Raw genomic sequence first — 17,731 nt, forward strand, 5'->3', positions numbered from 1 at the left:
AAAAAATGACACAGTTCTACCTCTCTCGATTTCTACACCACATAAAAGAAGCAATATATTCCAACCAACATCTCCAGAACCTGCGCAGACTTTGATCTGCACACACCAACCTTCAGTTTTAGCTATTTCACAAATCACCATTTAAATCAACATCCCAAACTGACTCCAAAATTGTAGAAGTAATTAACTGTTCCTTCCCCACCCATTAAAAAAAAATTTACATTTCCCCTAGAATTTTACACCATCTCTCATGTAAGCAAAGTGCCAACATACTCGTGTAGCTACTCCTATAGCTTTCCTATATAAATGTGTAATGTTTATTTCACCCCTGCTGAGGCTTCAGTTCACTCTGTATTCCACTTCAGCTATGAGGAAGTAAAGCACCACAGTTAGCTGTATACTGGAAATTAAAAGGGGATTATTACAGAGCTGCACAGTATAATACCAACTAATTGCTCCAGAACAGTTATTTGTAAATGAAGTAATTATTCCAGAGCCAGCTCACAACTGGATTTATTTCACAATAGGTTATTCTGCAACAACATACAGTATTTAGAAGAAATTCTGCAAAGCTTTCATTATCCCAAAATGACCATTCTGGAATACAAGCAGCAGCCAATTTCCCCTACATTTGTGAGGGGCTGTAAGGTTTTTGTGTTGTAAAAGTGTACATGAAGAACAACTACTGGTGACTGTAACACTGCTTTGACGATTTTGATGAATGTTTTAAGTACATCTGAATATTAATAATATTAATACTTGTTCTTATTAAGGGTTGCGAGTAAGAAGTAAAGCTTTAAGTGCATAGCTTTGCATTTACACTTTCATTCTTTTAAAAAAAATATTTTGGTGAAAAGCAAATTAAAATACTGATTTATACTTGCTAGAGAGAAACAAGCAGTGCAGAAAACACCTTCATGCCCCTCCCCCTGTGTAGATCCCCATTTCTGTATTCAGCCTGAATATAAGGTCCAGAGCATACTAAGTTGCCAATCTGCCAACAGCATGGCAATAGTATTGGATTTGTATACATGTCTATTCTCAAACTGAACGTGATTTGCATGATTAAAGACAAAGTTTAAATAAATTCTACAGTTTATCAGCTCAAACTTTATCTATCCCCTTCTTTGCCAAATATAACTTTGTCTTCCCCTCTTTTTTTCCTTCTAGTGTTATCTATATTTTCCCTTTTGATTTCTCTCATTTCCTGTTTCATCTGTCCTTCCGAATTTCCTACCTTTTTTGAAGACAAAAGAAAATCTAGAGAAGTGAAAATACACTGTAACCAGAGCCTGTCCCTTTTAACTTAGGAGTCCATCAGAAAGACTGATGTGTCTGACCTGTGCTGCTTCAGTAGTCAGGTTCTTTTCTCTTACTAACCAGAAATGGTCTTCATTACTGACCGGCAGAGCGAGGAGTGAAATACAGACTAATGAGAGAGGGTAAAGTCACCATTAGTCATCCATCAGATGTACGGAGAGACAAAAGATCACATCAAGCAAAGGAAAAAATTCTTAGTGTAGCAGGAGATGGGAGAAAAGGTATGGAAAATCCAGAAACATGAAGATGAAGGAGGGGAGAAAAAAAACCAGGTGGAGCTATTGACATCTGGGAAAGGCAAATATTAGCATTCCCATTAATATTGCTTACATATGAAGATTTTGTTAAATTAAATGCTGTAATATGTGCTATTCAACAGGTACTGTTGGCATCTCTCACTATACCAACAGCAGTAATTGAAATGGTCTTACTAACATAGGTTAAGCACACTATTAAGTAATTAAGGTTGAGAGGCCATCCACATTAAGCCTGATTATACAGCTTCAAAACTTAATGACCAATTAGTCTAATAATTGTTTTTTAAAATCAGTTTGTTTTGCAAACTGCATTCACAACTGATTCTATGCAGTAAAGAGACTACTTTTCATTCAGGACAAAAAAAAAATTCTAGTTGGTTATATTCAAGCAAATAAGCACTAGTCCTCCAGGAATTCCCTTTCTTTTCCCCATCATTTGTTTAGAAAGATACCTATATGCATCTATTTCACAGTACACTAAAATACCACATATATTTTAGAAATTAAGATACACACTCTCCCTCTAAAAGAACCCTCAGAAAATAAGACTTAAGCTTCTAGCACCCAGTTTTGCAAGCACACTGAGCAAAATGCCAGTAATGCAGTAATTCTGGCTGAGGCTAACTTTCAAAGCCAGTTAATTGAACTTGTGTGCACAGTGATGAAGCCTTATATCAGATAAGCCATTCACAAGCTGGTACCAAAAAAAAAGTTTGAATAATACTAATTTACTCAAGTGAAAAAGACAGACATAAGGGCCTTGTTCAAGCTCACGTAAGTCTGTGGCTAGTCTACATTTCAGAATGAAGGCGGCCCAGCTGTTTTAACACACACATAAGCTCTTTATCACTAACAAGGGTTTACAGGGGATAAATTAACACTTGCCAAGCACTGAGCTTCTATGCCAAGCTGCTTCTTGTCTTCTATAAGTTCAAAGACCATAAAAACATGTAAGTGGGGGAAACTCATTACCAAAGACAGTAGGGAAGTCCAGAGTTCGGAAGGACTGAAAAATACCCAAACCCCACAGCAAAATGAGAGACATAGCAGTAACACCCAACCACAGCAATGAAGACAAACACTGAAGAAAAGAAGCCTTCCAAACCACTGAGATTTGGAGAAAATTTTCTTTGACAAGTAAGGGGGCTGGAGGCAGCAGATTATTCCCCAACTGCCACTGATAGATTTCCTCCACTGGAACAGCTATTCTGTGCTGCCATTTACATACAGCAGGACATGATACCAGGGCACAGCAATTCCTGTGTTCTGTCAGCACTGGGAGCAGCTCATTTCCAATATCACCTGAAGTGGATATTTTTCCCCAGTAGAAACAGACTAACCTGAAACTAATTCATTAGAAAGAGTCCAAACTGCCCTGTCAGGAGAAGACCCACTTCATATCATTTGTATGTGCAGTTACACAACAGTAGTCAGAACTTTCCTTCACAAAATACATTTCACTACAACTCGCTGGCTGTTGTAGTGAACAACCCACACACTGGCTGTTGACAGATGTTAAAACATCACTTCGCATTCTTTAGCAATACTTAATTCTTCCCTCGCCAAATAAACTTTCATAAATTAGTGATATTAATAAGACATTACTCAAAGAGTACAAGTGAGTTCCCACTAACAGCTATTTATTTGAGAATTTTTTGTCAACAGTTTTTTAAAAATAGTTTTAGAGCTGATATTTGCGTTTGTGATGATGCCTCAAAAAATTTATGTCATGGCTAGCCAATTGGTATGTCAAGATCTGTGTCATACCAAACCAGTCTCATCATTTTTTGTGCCTTCCATCCTACAATCATATATTTGGACCCACATCCTTTTCAATTAAAGATTAATTTTTATTTCACATTAATGCAGTGTTTAGCATAACAGAGATGACATTTAGCTTCTTAAAGTGGTATCACAGTACATGAAGAATAAAAATATTTATTGTTTTGAAAGTGTCTTGTTCTCAAACACAGAAATGGCTGTCTCATTGTAGCCGCAGCTTATTAAAAAAAAAGAGGAAAAAAAAACCCCAAACAAACAAAAAAACCCCAAAAGAAACCAAACCCAAAAAAACCCTAAACATGTTTCTTTTTCAAGCAAAGACCATGTCTGAAAAACATCAGTCCACCTACAGGACTTCTGAAGTTGCCAGGTATTAACAGGACAGAGGACTGCTTAGGCAACGTTAAGACAGTTGGTATTTCTAGTTCACTGCTATACCCGTATTTTAGATAACAGCAGCAGCAGCACAAAGAGAGCATGGATATTTTGTACCCCAGGTACATTCTTCAATTCAAACCTTATTATACAAACTACTGCCAAAAAAAGAAAAGTACCTCGCTTTCTGTGACTTGATTTGACAAGGGAAGACAAATACCTCCAAATGTTAAAAAACAGGCAAAAGACTAATGAGTATCACCTATTAGAAACGAGAAGGCCTGTACATAGTTTAGTCTGACTTCAAACAGTTTGGTTTTATTTTTATTTATGCATTTAAACATGAAGGCTTGACTCCAGGATGGCTCTAACCATACAGATATCTGGCTCTAACCGAGCAAGTCAAATCACACACATACTTTTATAATGTCTTCTTATTCCAAATTCAGGGGGTTTTATGTTTTACAGAACAAGTTGTAAAAAATATTGTAAATGGAAAAAAAGCATCAGATAAACTTGGTTTTCATTTTTCTCTTAAGTAATAGCAACCTTAACCAAAAAAAAAAAAGCCCAAAACAAAAAAAGAACAAAAAACACTGTGCTGCAGTTTGAATAATAGTCAAGCACATATATTAAGATGATACAAAGCAGATCTAGTTCCCTAATGAATTTTCACATGGTTTAAGACACAAGAATATTGTAATAACCTGTCTTACAGAAACAGGCTAAGTCCAATACTGCAACTGCTTGAGGCACAAAAATCACAGTTAAGTTTGCAGAAATTTAATTTGTGGGGCAGCTGCAGAATCCAGTGCTACTAGTTTGGCAGATCGGAGACAACTTGTACAACGTAAGAAAAGCCTGAAATGCTGCTTCTACTGACGCTGAGAAAATATCAACCCTGACTAAAAATGTACTCCACCCTTGTTAAAGGAAACAAATTGATTTAGAGCTCAACTCTTGCTTTCCATTACACTTCTACCTAAACAAACTTCAATTTGAGACACTTAGTTGGTCACCAATGAAAAGCCTAAGGCTACAAAGTTGCTGCACAAGGCCATATTCCCCTGGACACATCTGTCCTATTTTCCAAACTTGAAATGAAGCTTCAGAAAGTTTCTAATGCTCAAAACTGTTAACATAATCACACAGACAAGCACTGTATATACAAATTTCAGAAGCAGAGCTTTGCTAGGAAAGCATGCTAGAAACAGTAGCATGCCACTGTTCTCAATTAAAGACACATTTAATCTTAAATGAATAGTCACTTCTTTTTTTTCCTCTTAAAGAATCCTCAGAGAGGTACTCAATACAATTACATAATGCTTACAACGGGTTATTTTTCCTGGCTAAACAAGGACATTCCCTCAGAGAAATAAAAACGTGCATTTTAAATGAAAACAGTAATGACAGAATAACAGAAATGAGCAGAACACCTTTTTACCCTTGGAAAGCATTATGCTCTGCAATTCTGGAAGAAGGGAGAAAAACTAACAGTCATTAAACAGAAGAAACATTTTCTTCTCATACAAGATTTAATACAAGTTTCTCTCCATAGCACTCCTACAATGACAAAAGAATGAACTTCAGATCTTCTCTGATGTTTTGCCGCTAAAGCCTTCTTCCTTCTGGTGCTTCAACTGTATCAGCTATGTTGAAATCAAGCCCTTAATTCTTTTCAGAGCATCTTCAACCTGGAATTTTGTTGCAGCTCTGTCCACACCATTTTTCCCTTCATCCACTCCCCCACCGCTTTTTAAGCACTCCTTTTATTTCACATTTGTTTTTCATTATTCTCCTGCTTTTGCCTTTTATTCCAAACACTCAGTAGTCCCAATATATTCACGAGCAAAAAAGCCCCTCTATCTACAGAGCCCTCCTACTCACTACTTTTATCTGCATCTTGCTTACCAATTCATGCTGCCTCTCTTATCTTCATAACTGGTTGCCCAAAAGGGACCAAGGGAACAACTTCAGCATTTAAATTCTATCAAAACTAATGGGCGTTTTGCACAGATGTTTTGCAAGATTCTTTTCAAGGCAAGAAATTAACCTTTATCTACAAATCTAAAATAATCATGTAGATCTGCTGAGTAGCTGAAGTAGATAATAAAAGTTATTAAAAAATGTACTGATGGAAAGTGGTAATCCTACATTTTGAAGGGGCTTAATTCTGTTGAGGAAAATAGTAAGGAAAAAAGTCCTCTTTAGGAGGATGATTTAGCAAAATGAAATTTTACAGTATCTTACTGCATTTGCAGAAGCCTAGTTTGAATATTGAAGACGAGAAAGAACATACTTGTCCTGTGCTGAACACAGGTTCAGCAATTCTGACTTTCCCTCATTAACCCAGTAAAATGTTTAATGCTACCTACCTGAATCATCAGCTAATCTGCTGATTCTCTCCAACACAGCAATACAATCTCTCTCATCATCACTGACTTCCTTCAAAGTGTCCAGCAAACTTCGAGCCACCATTTGCCTAGTTTACAAGAAAGATTAAAAATTAGTATTATTTGTGTCCAGAAATACAGCCAAATCAAAAAGTTGTGCAATCATACAAGTTTCTTAAACCAAACAGTAAAATTTTACATAGATTCACTTTTAACTCAGTAAATTTAGTTAGTCCTGCTTTGGAAATTTTTGATTCTGATACCTGGCATAATCCTAAAGAACTGTTAACTTTAAATGTAACATTAAAAGTATCCCTTTGGTTTACAAGGGTAAAGGAAACCAGCCACAAAGATAAAAAATAGTAATCATCTGACAAGCAGGCAAACAGAAGCTGAATGTTAGGAAGTCAGTGTCAGCCTTCCATCCTCACGTTCGAACTCCCTAACTTGTTCCATACAAAGCAAGACAACACCACTATTGTCAGGACAGTTTTAAACAGAATTATGAACTTATTTCACGAACAAAAGCATGAACACTCAAGCTGAAGATTTTCATACCAATAGTGATGTTAGAAGCTAAACTTCATTCAAATGCTATATAGAGCAATGGGTATATACTGTGAAAATAAAATGTGCCAGCCCATGTGCCTGGGATATACATTAAACGAAATAGAAAATGAAACATTAAGAAAATATGAAACAAGTCAGAATCAACTCGCTTACTACTTCTAGTGCATGAGAAATTTTTCTAAGGATTAACTTGTCAGTGACAAGATACAGTCAAATTCAGGTTTTTGTCCTCTAAGGTGCCGTTGCAGCCTATGTTACAAAGATATACCTATCAGTTACCTAGCGAGCCCTAAACATTAAGTTTTGAAACAATGCAGCTGGCAATGAGTGGCAATCAACCTTTCCCCTCAACAACAGCCTGCAATGGCATAACTTTTTCCCCCCCCTTTTGGACAACATGGGTTGAACATCAGCTTAGAGAGCTAGCAGGATTATCCCAACAGTAGAACAGGCCAAAGAACAGTGTCCAACACGATGCTAGCTCTTGTACTGTCCCGGAGCAATTTATCAAAAAGCTGAAGCAGCAAGGGTCAAGTGCCAGGTATTTCCAGAACTGACAGATAGAAACACTGTTAGGCTGTAGCCTAGATATAAGCACTGTTGACAAACAGCAGTGCTGTAGACAAGAGCAGAAGCATAGATAAACTTGATCATTTTCACTACAAATGGTGAACGTGAGCAATGGTCACAAACTGGTAAGAAACAGATGGTTACATTCCTAGTGTATGGGGGAAGCTTGAGAATCTTACAATTCCATGCAATCGGAGAAGTGCAGTACGTTTTCCTGAATTCCCAAAGCTAAGCAGACATTTCCATTTTCTCAAACTGAAAAATCAATCATTTAAATGTTTCATATTGGCCACTTGCAGAACTATCTTAAACTAAACTGTTTTGACATACAGATGAACAAAATCCTCTGAAAAACAAACTGCAAAAAACTGTTTGCCTTTAACAAATTTCCTCTCCCTCACTCTTTTCAACTTGGTAAAAGTGCAACATCTCTCAGCAGAGATCTTGATATGCAGTTGAAAGTTCAGCTATCAAAATCCTAACAGAGGGAAACAGACTATGTGACACACTAACCTAGAAGCAGAGTTGACTTGGTCTTTCAAAGGGCTGGACACCTCAGAAAAGAGGAAGAGATGAAGCGTATTTCATAAACCAGCCTGCCTGGATGCATGTCTCCTCTACATATTAAACATAACCTTGGAAAGTGAGAGACAAGTCAACTGATCCACTGTGTTGGTCTCAGCAAGTTAGGTCCCACAATAAACAGCACTACATCCCATCTGGCTCCTGGGGACTATGGAATGTCCCCATACTATGCTGGGAGTTTTGAGAAGACTTTCATCTCCTCACAGAGCTTTGTTAGCAGTATCCTGAACGGTGGTGGCTGGATCCCACAGGAAGACTTTGCTAGTTCCTGTGAGTTGGACACATGGCTATGCAGAAGTAGCCACCCTCTAGGCTGAAGGCCACAAACCTTCTGGTCAAGAGGAGGAGAAGAAAAACAAATCCTAACCTGAAGTAGGTATGACATTTATTAAACCCACTCAAAGCTAAGAAGGGACATTCAACTTCTTCCCTGGACTAAAGGTAGAAGATGGCACCCACCTACATTCAGGTGGTGTTTCTCTCTTTGGCTTGCAAAGGAATCAATGAATCTACTTTTACACGTAGCAGATTCTAGTAAAAAGCATTACAACAAAAGGCAACAGGGCAAACTAAGCTCACTTTAGAAAACCTAACTGGCTAGGCAGCCAGTAAGGACAGGGTAATCTTTTAACTCCATCCATCCAGTGTTCTGGGAGATTATGTCCACTCATGCCCTCCAAACTTTATGGACTCTGACCTAGTTCTGCCACTATCCCCAACAATCTGCCAAAATTATTCTTGTGCCTCCGAGGCACAAACATAGGACACAGAGCTAAACCTACCTCACATTTGCCACAGGCTGAGAGCGAGCATGTAGGCAACTAATGTGGAATGAGCCCTGCACACTCACACTTTAGCATGCCCCACTTACTGGAGAGTAGAGAGTAAGCAAGGGTCCCTGGTGCCCTGTTTAGCAGTCTGATCTTCCTTCTCATGCAAGCATTGGCAGCCAAGCTACAAAAAGCCTACAACAGAGGACTCCAATGAACTATCAGTGCATAGTAGCATAACATAAGGCAAGCAGTAGCTTGCCCAGCAACTTGCCAGGTGAGCACCAGGTGAGCACTTGTGAAATTGTAACAGAGCTCTGAAGGATGACCTGTCTGGTTTAGAGATAAACGAAACAATAAAAATAGGCAGACTTGCTTCATGCTCAAGCGGCAAGGAGATGCCTCCTGTGACAGGGAAAAAGAGGAGGAGCAGGTTTCCTCTAGGGATAATGACAACATGTCCCCATAAACTGCATTCTAACAGGGAATCAGAATCCTTCAAGTACATACGTGACAGAAATGACTCCACCAACATTAATGATAACAATATAAGTGATTTCAATGGCATACATTCTGTTACTATACATTACTCCTGGTTATCAGGGCATGATTTGGGACTAGGATTAATGGTTTCTTGCCAGTTTTCTCCTGCCGCTGGCTTGGGTTTGGGCAGTGCTTGCCTCTAATGAGATACCAAGCTCTACTAAGAACTTCTACCCTTACACATTCACAGTGCCAGCAGAGTTGTCTTCATTGCAACAACTAATAGAATTGCATCTTCTTGCCCATTCAGTCAGTTTTCATACCTGATTCCTCCAGGTCCAAAGAGACTTTAGCTAGCTGCTCTGGCAAGTGAAGCTTCATATCAATAACCCTACAGCTGTGAACTCTCAACGAAAATTATTTATTCACCAGACATGTCTTTGGTATACGACTGCCACCTAAGCAGGAATGCATCTATTTATCCATTAATCCATTAAAGCCAAAGAAAGGGCAGAGGTCAAAGGCTGGAAAGTAGCATGCAATATAAGCACTTCAGCTATTATGTGCGGAAGTGGAGGATAATTAGCAAAGTTCAAGTTTTCATGAGCACACATGGGGAGAGCTTGTCCAATGGTAGAAAAACTGATAGTTACGATATCTTGTAGACACACTTCACTGCCATTAGCAGTGGGATAAAATGGGGATAAATTACAAACACCCTGCCTTTATGTCCACATGCAAGGGACAGATATTTTGAAGACCCTGCACGCATGGACATAATTAGGATTTGTCACAATATACTCCAAGAAGAGCTATAAATATTTTTGCTTGGCTCATTCAAACTCCTTTTATACACTCCTTTGACCTTATTTGGAATCAATACTGGGAGTTCTCAGTGGTATAATTGCTGTGTACCAATCACCATCATTAGCCTGTCAATAAATTTCCACTATAGAATTTAAATGAGTTCATCTGCACAAGGAGTGCATTTAGCTAGTAAGCATATGTTAAAAGAAAAAAAAAAAGGCAAGAAAAGGAAAGAAGATAATTTTTTCTTGCCCATTTTTGAAGAACTTCTAAATCAAGATTTAATGAGATTTCATGTTTAAGTGAATATTGGTAGTAGTAACTTAGCTCGGCACTGTTTTCCCCAAACAATCTCAGAAGATATTCTGAATAAACTCCCAATTTCAAAATCAACATCTTTGTACCCTTCTTAAGAAGAAAGGCTAAATATGCAGAGGTACATTTAGTATTGTTGAAGTAATTAAGACTTCTCTTAGTGCTTTGGGAAAATTCTGTCCTTCAACAGTTCAACTTATATCATTTTAATGTACACTTACAAGGTAAACTTTCTCAATCTATACTGTGAAAGTTAAACTTAAGTAATTTATTTGATATGCACATATCTGCAAGTTTGTGTGAAAAAAAAAGTGTTTTAAAGTTTGTTTCATTTTTCCTGAATTTTATTCTTTGACGTACAGTGGGCTTGGAAAGACTGAAACATGAAAACAGACGAAAGAAGAGTTAGAGATTAGGAGATATAACCTAATTCATCCTAAAATGATGAGAAGTGTCCTAGTCAGAATGAATGCCACTATAGTTTCACCTGCATGGCTTTGGTATGAGTTTGGCATTTCCTTATTGTCAGTACTCAAATACCCCAAAAAGAGAAAGTTTACACTGGGCTAGGCTGCACAGACAGAAGGAAAGTGAGCGGGGAGAAAAAAAACCTGCAGCTGTGGATAACCAAATTCTCAATTAACTTGTTGGTTATAATCTGATCATACCTAAATGAAAATAAGGCAAGGTAATTTCTTACACTTAAGGAAGGTCTTGATAAGATTCTCGACATACTACCAAACATACTGTCTTTGAGAGGTTTTTTGATAAGTATTACAGTACAGAGGGATGAAAACAGCATTATTCTGTTTTAGTGTGGGCACTTTAGGCATGCAAGTCCTAGTTTTTAAATACACAGTAAAATTACATTCTTGACTCCACAAAAGGAAGTGGAGAACAGGAAAGGCTTATGGTATAGCCCTGATACACCTAAAAATTTATTGTTACACTTTAGTACTTGGAAGGAAATTGATTTCTCAGTTCCTGAAACAGAGCATATATTCTAAAAACTTCTAGACTATTTTCCAGAATCACAGACCTGTAAAACCAAGGTTTATATTGTGACTGCTGGAGTCAGGAATCAGATAACCACGTTAAAATAATTCATTGCCACACGTGGTACAGCCATCTTTCTGATGCCAATCTCTCTTCCATCCAGAGTCTAGAACGCAAGAAGGCTACCTTCTACCAACCATATCAGAAACCACGTCTGTGCCATGAAGTCAGAGGAGCATATCTTTGAGCCAAAAAAGACAAGTTATCCAGAATGCTTTAGGCCAAATCTTCACCTACACTGTAGACAGCAAAAGTGCTACTGATAAGCTGTATGTGAGTACACACACCTATGCTTAATCCCTCTTTGAGATCCAATATATCCTCTGTTACTGCCGAGTGCTGCCCTACAAGTATTTTGAAGTTAAACTATTTCAAAAAAACTATTTCAAAAGACATCAGGTATTCTCCCAAGGGAAAAGCAAAGAAGTACTTCAGAACACAAAGAAGCATGGCAAGAGGATAGCTTAAAAATATCTACATTGATAGGTGGATATAGTCTTGATAGCCAAGACTGATCATACTGATGAATGAGAGTCTGCTGCCAAGATCTACTTTGGTTTGAAGAGAAAGGGCAATCACAATTCCTCAAAAAGTATGCTGATCAAAAGGAAGGGTCTGTTGTTCAGAAACTGCCTCACTATTTGAGCAGATCTATTGGTAAGCATCGTACACTTCTGAGCCTTCTTAATGAGGAATGGAAGCAAGTTAATGGCAACAAAGCTTAGGAAAACCCACAAAAGATTTTTAAAATGAGAAGAGACAAAAAGCTATGATCCAATCTGCACCAGCAGTGGGTTTTTAAAGCAAATAGCAAAAGGGAATCCTCATCCATGCATGCATGCACACACACAAGTGGTACCAGACACAAGGAGACCTTGTGTTTCAGGGTGATGGTCTTGCTTTCTGCTCAGCATCTACTCTTGCTGCAATACGATATTGGATTATTAAGACATAGGCTAGAGATGCTTCTCAAATCTGATCTGGAGGCTGCCTCTTCATTAATAAAACCATAACCAGAGTCCCACTTGCCTTGATTTTCAGATACAAGAGGGGTCATTTATTGTAATATCTGTCAGGTTCCCCTCCATTCTCATAGACTAAGACAACCTCTGTGGTGCTCATCAGCAACACTTAAAACAGTTAGGATGTAGACCATAACATGCCAAAAATTGTCACACAGCAACTCCTTCCACCATCTGGGAAGCTGTTGAAGGACTCCCTACCTCACTCATTTTTTCAGTTCATCCTGTCAAAAATCATATATATTTAAATGAAGAAGGACTCCTATTTGCAAGTTCCAAGTCCAATCTGCTAAAATTTCTTAGGATGCAGACATAGATCCATGTCCATCTCAGAGCAACTGGTTTTGGCCTTCAGATACCAGCTGAGAAATCATGAGTGCTCAAGGAATCCACTCAAAGGAGACTAGGCTTTTGTAGTAATTGTTAAAAATCGCTTCAATCATTCAATATAATCACACACTGCAAATATAATACATATGTAAATGACTAACCAGATAGAAAATGATAAAACAAATGCAAAGAGAAATAATACTTAAAATGATGTCTAAAGATTTTTTTCAAAAAAAAACACACACTAAAAGCAAATTCATCCACTTAAAGAAAGGAAAAAAAATCTTACCCTAATTTACCCAGGCTCAATGATTACGTTTCAAGGATTTGGGCATCTATAATTTGAAGCTTCCACACAAATGCAGGTTCGAGGTTGCAGAAACAACCGAAATATTAACTCAGTCATAATATAATGTTAAACTACACATAAGTAATTGGATGTGATTATACCATACTAAGAGACATAAATATTACATTTAAGTTGTTTATTCTTATATTTTCCCCATGAAATGCTCCTCCAGTTCATCTGTCTAGCAAAAAATCTCTCCAATTATTCCTGAGACTGACTAATGAATCATCATAAACTGCCTGCAATAGTTACTCACTATCACTTGCAGCGATATAACTGCTACTCACAGTTATATCACTAATGGCTATCATATGCTATTTCCTATATTTTCTTATGCTAAATAACACAGTAGGCCTACAAAGAGAGATAGGATTAAACATGTTTATACCAGAAAGAAAAAAAAAAACAACAAAAAACAAGCAAACACAAAAAAACCAGGGAAAAACTATAGTTACTCCACCCATCTTCCCCTGCAGAAAAGCACAGGCAAGCACAGGATGCATAAAGCTGGATAGCATAATCAAAAAGATTTCAAGTTTATGCATGCCCCACACCCCATGCAATCCATACCGAGAGACTCAGAGACAGTTTTTTCTTAAACAGGCAAGTAAAATATTAGGATCACTATTCTTGCTTAAAATTCAAGTCACACAACTTGAGTTTCTGAGTTTGTTCTCCTCCCTACTGGCTTCTATTACATAATTGTCACCTATAGCACTAAAGGCTCCTCTTCCCTCCCTCCCCATGAAAAGACAAACATGCAGAAACTCTCTCCTGGTTGGCAAATTGCTGATTTCATCTCAAATTGCAAAATACCAAAAACTCTGGATTTCAGAAAAACATAAAACTTTAAAACCAGGCATTTCACAACTAATTTATGCACACAGATTTATGCACGTTATAATAAGAGAAGCTGTTCTGTAACTGTTAGCTGCAGTTCAATCAGAATGAAAACCTTCCACATGGGGGATGTTAATACATGTAGTACGGAATTTTAAGTATACTTCACATGACTAAAGTTAAGCACAGGGATAAATCCTTATAGAACTTGGGCCAAGAACAACAAAATAGAGGCTAACCTACAGGGTGGTTGATCATAGACTTATCTTCCGTGTACTATTGAATTAAGAATTCAACATAAAACCAAACATGCTTTAATAAAAGATTTACTTGGGGCCAAACTAAACTATGTTAAAATCAAACACCAGAAAACCTCACCTTTAACATATTTTATACATTTCTATGATCTTGTAACTGTTTGCAGTTACAATTAAAATAAATGCTGGTTTTGAATTTCTCCATTCCATTGCAGAGTGTCTGTGAGCAGGGGGTGGGATGGAGGGTATGTGTCTGCCTGAAGTATGCTACAATACCTGTGCTTTTAAATGAAACAACTAGCTCAGTGGCATTACAGAAATAAAAAGGGAAAAATGCAGACCACAGTATTAACTGGGTAAGATAAGACTTTCTTTACAGCCATGTTTCGTTTTCAATAACCAGAAGCAGCAATACTGAAACCGTAAACTATGGGTGAGGATGATCCTGCAGAATACTTCTTGGGTTCCTCTGGCTATCTACAGTGCTGTTCATTATCCTCTCCTCACCTTTGATGAAGTATTTTCTTAAAGTCACTTCCTACACAGAGTTATGGATACAGTTTACTATTACTTTCTAATTCTGTGTCAACAGGAATGTTAGCATCCACAAAAAACCTAAAAGGATGTGGTCCGATTAATGAAAAATATCAAGAAGTCCTGAACTACAGTTGCTTAAAAGGTAAGCAAATGTTTTTCTGTTATCATTAATATTTTACTCTCTGTAAGTAGGAGGAGTATCAGCAAACAGGAGGAAGAGTGGAAACTGAAGAATTTTGTAAAGTTGTTGTTTGTTTTTTTTTTTTAAATTATTTGTATTTCATGCAAATTTTCATTGCAAATTTCATTCAGTCAGATTTGAATCAGATGAATAGTTTGCATACTATTAGCCAGACAGGACACTTAAAAAGCATACCTGTTAAATATGTTCTCACTTGCAGCGTACTTGTCCAGTCTTCCCAAAGGCGTCAACATTTCATCTTGTGAGACAAAGTCCAGGGCTGAAGGTATAATAATCACATCAGACTCTGAGCTGTAGTCATCCACACCAACTATCAGAGACATCAGAAATATTCCTTATAATCACAGTAGTTTAACACTAAAATGATGTCTGTTGTTGGTCTGAAATACAGAAGTCTAGGCAAGGTCCCACTGACAACATATTTACTAACTGCACTACATCATTCCCCCTAGCTTTCCCCAACACCCATAAAGCCTTTTCTGTACAAGAGTGATTGATTACGTATAAATTGGACTAAATGGATTTTCAGTAATTTTCTCTAAATTCCCAAATATTATGTTTCACTAAACATCCAATGTTCATTATATTTTTAGCTAACAGTATTTTTATACCTTATATTTTTATTAAGCAATGACTTTTAGCTAATTCTAAAGTCAGCTTTTTGAAGACGCATAGACTAAAATCATAGCAGCAATTAGTCCAGAGATAGAGTTAATAAAACATCATCTAACAGAAAAAAAGTTTTTTTAAAAAACAAAAATCTAAATTAAGCTTGTTAAAAAGTTCAGATGTGTGTTGCTATATCCAACTACCAATTAAAATAGGCACAATTCACCTATTGCATAATTATTAACCAGCACATCAATAGGGAACTTCATATAAACAGACACCTTTATCAACATGGAACCACAATGAAATGGAAAAGGGGTCCATTCCTGCTCTGCAGAGCTGCTTGAAGAATTAGGATTTGAACTACCACCTTTTCTGGCTTCCATATGTCCTCTAAACTGCTCAAAAACTCAGTCCCATAACAAACACCTTAGCCCGCAAATGCAATCACTTATTTGCTAGTATTGCAAATGCATTAACTTATTTGCAAGAACTATCCCATGTCACCTGCTTTACTCCTGAAAATACAACACTACAGTACACCACAACTATTCTTCAGTCTAGCCAAGTTTCTCTGAAAAGCATTTTGAAAACTGGCAAATAGAGATGGATAGAAGACAAAGACAGCCAGATCGAGAAGTCCAACAATGATTTTTTTTAAAAGAGAACTCTATAGAGGAAAGAGAAAAATATTATTGTCCTCTTTCCTTCCATACAATTATACTATGGTATAGTATATGGTAAATAGGTTATCAGACATTGTATCATTATCTTCCAACATTCAAAATACACGAGCAGCTACCATTTTCTGAACTTCTTCCTTAGCATGTTTCAAATGTCAGAAGATTTAACACCAAACTCTCAATAAGAGTAATATTTTTTGACCTAAACTGCGTTAATAGCATCGCTTTACCAACAAACTAATTATCCCATTTTCCAGGTAGAGAATCAATGGACATTGTTTAATTGGTCATAAATAAATCCCATCCCTGGAGGAGGGTCCAAATTCTGCAGTTGCTGGTAGGACATTAAATCCTTGCCAGAAGTCAAATGAAGAAGTGATGGGAAAAGAGCAAGGGCATAAGAAGAATCTGGGAGATAGGGGCAAGGAAGAAAGTGTGCTAAGAGCTGTGAGACAAGGTAGATGGAAGAGCAATGTGGGGAGAGGAGCTAGTGCTCTTGGATATGCCCAAGGTAGAGGATAACAAACTGCAGGGGGAGGAAGGGAAGGCTGGGGGGGGGCGGGGGGGGAAGGTCAGCTGCAGAAAGCTATTGCAGCACAAAGGGAAAGCACTTAGCAACCCCAGGTTTACACAACTGTTTGAACCTGGGTTTGTGGGTTTGGTTGGGAGGTTTTTTGTTTGTTTTGGTTTTTTGCAAGAATCAGTTTTATTTTCACAGGAAAGGTGGGGGAAGGTAAAAATGCACTCATAATGCAAGTTAGGATTTTATGCCAGGTTAAGTTAACAAGGAACAGGCTACATCTTTTCACAGGCTCATAGGCCTTTAATTCAATCCATTGATCCAACTAAAACCAGAGGTTTTCCTGTGTTTATAGTCATGCCATGCACGTTTCTCACACAGACTAGTCTTTTTTGAATAGAATATTTCAGTTGAAGGGACGTACAATGATCATCTAGCCCAACTGCCTGACCACTTCATGGCTGACCAAAAGTTAAAGCATGTTGTTAAGGGCATCGTCCAAATGCCTCTTAAACACTGACAGGCTTGGGGCATCAACCACCTCTCCAGGAAGCCTGTTCCAGGGTCTGACTACCCTCTCGGTAAAGAAATGCTTCCTAATATCCAGTCTAAACTTCCCCTGGCGCCGCTTTGAACCATTCCCATGTGTCCTATCACTGGATACCAGGGAGAAGAGATCAGCACCTCCCTCTCCACTTCCCCTCCTCAGGAAGCTGTAGAGAGCAATGAGGTCGCCCCTCAGCATCCTCTTCTCCAACCTAGACAAACCCAAAGTCCTCAGCAGCTCCTCATAGAACGTTTTATTGTATGCAAGCTCCTACTGTCAGAGGGCTGACTCAAGACATACTTTGAAGCAACAAACACATTCTGCAACATCCACACATGAAGTAAGTTACACAGATACTCCTCATTCCAGGAAATGAATTGCATTAATTTTTTTTTTTGTATCATTATAATTGTGCCCTTTACTAGGGAGCTAAACCACCACACTCAGATCAACTTCTAAACTACAGAACTTAACTGTATTCATTTAAGTTGTGACATAACCAACCGGGGAGAAAAATACACTACTCTAATATTCAGTGAAATTAATTCTATG

General features: G+C 37.8%; 1 protein-coding gene across 9 annotated transcripts in view; it reads right to left on the reverse strand.

Annotated features, from left to right (window-relative positions):
- The window catches only part of PPP4R1 (protein phosphatase 4 regulatory subunit 1), a 68,615-nt gene that overhangs the window by 37,460 nt on the left and 13,424 nt on the right, over positions 1 to 17,731 (reverse strand). For 3 of the 9 annotated variants that reach the window (XM_072852749.1, XM_072852751.1, XM_072852748.1), the window contains 2 exons: positions 14,995 to 15,079; positions 6,110 to 6,216 (listed from right to left, as the gene is read on the reverse strand). The exons of 1 other annotated variant lie outside the window; for it this stretch is intronic. In XM_072852749.1, the coding sequence (XP_072708850.1) occupies positions 6,110 to 6,216; positions 14,995 to 15,079 (192 nt within the window). Of the gene's footprint in view, positions 1 to 6,109; positions 6,217 to 14,994; positions 15,131 to 17,731 lie in introns of all 9 variants that reach the window. 5 more of the 9 variants (XM_072852747.1, XM_072852750.1, XM_072852746.1 and 2 more) reach the window with 2 other exon arrangements.

The sequence above is a fragment of the Ciconia boyciana genome, chromosome 2 (assembly GCF_034638445.1).
Source record: "Ciconia boyciana chromosome 2, ASM3463844v1, whole genome shotgun sequence".
NCBI lineage: Eukaryota > Metazoa > Chordata > Aves > Ciconiiformes > Ciconiidae > Ciconia > Ciconia boyciana.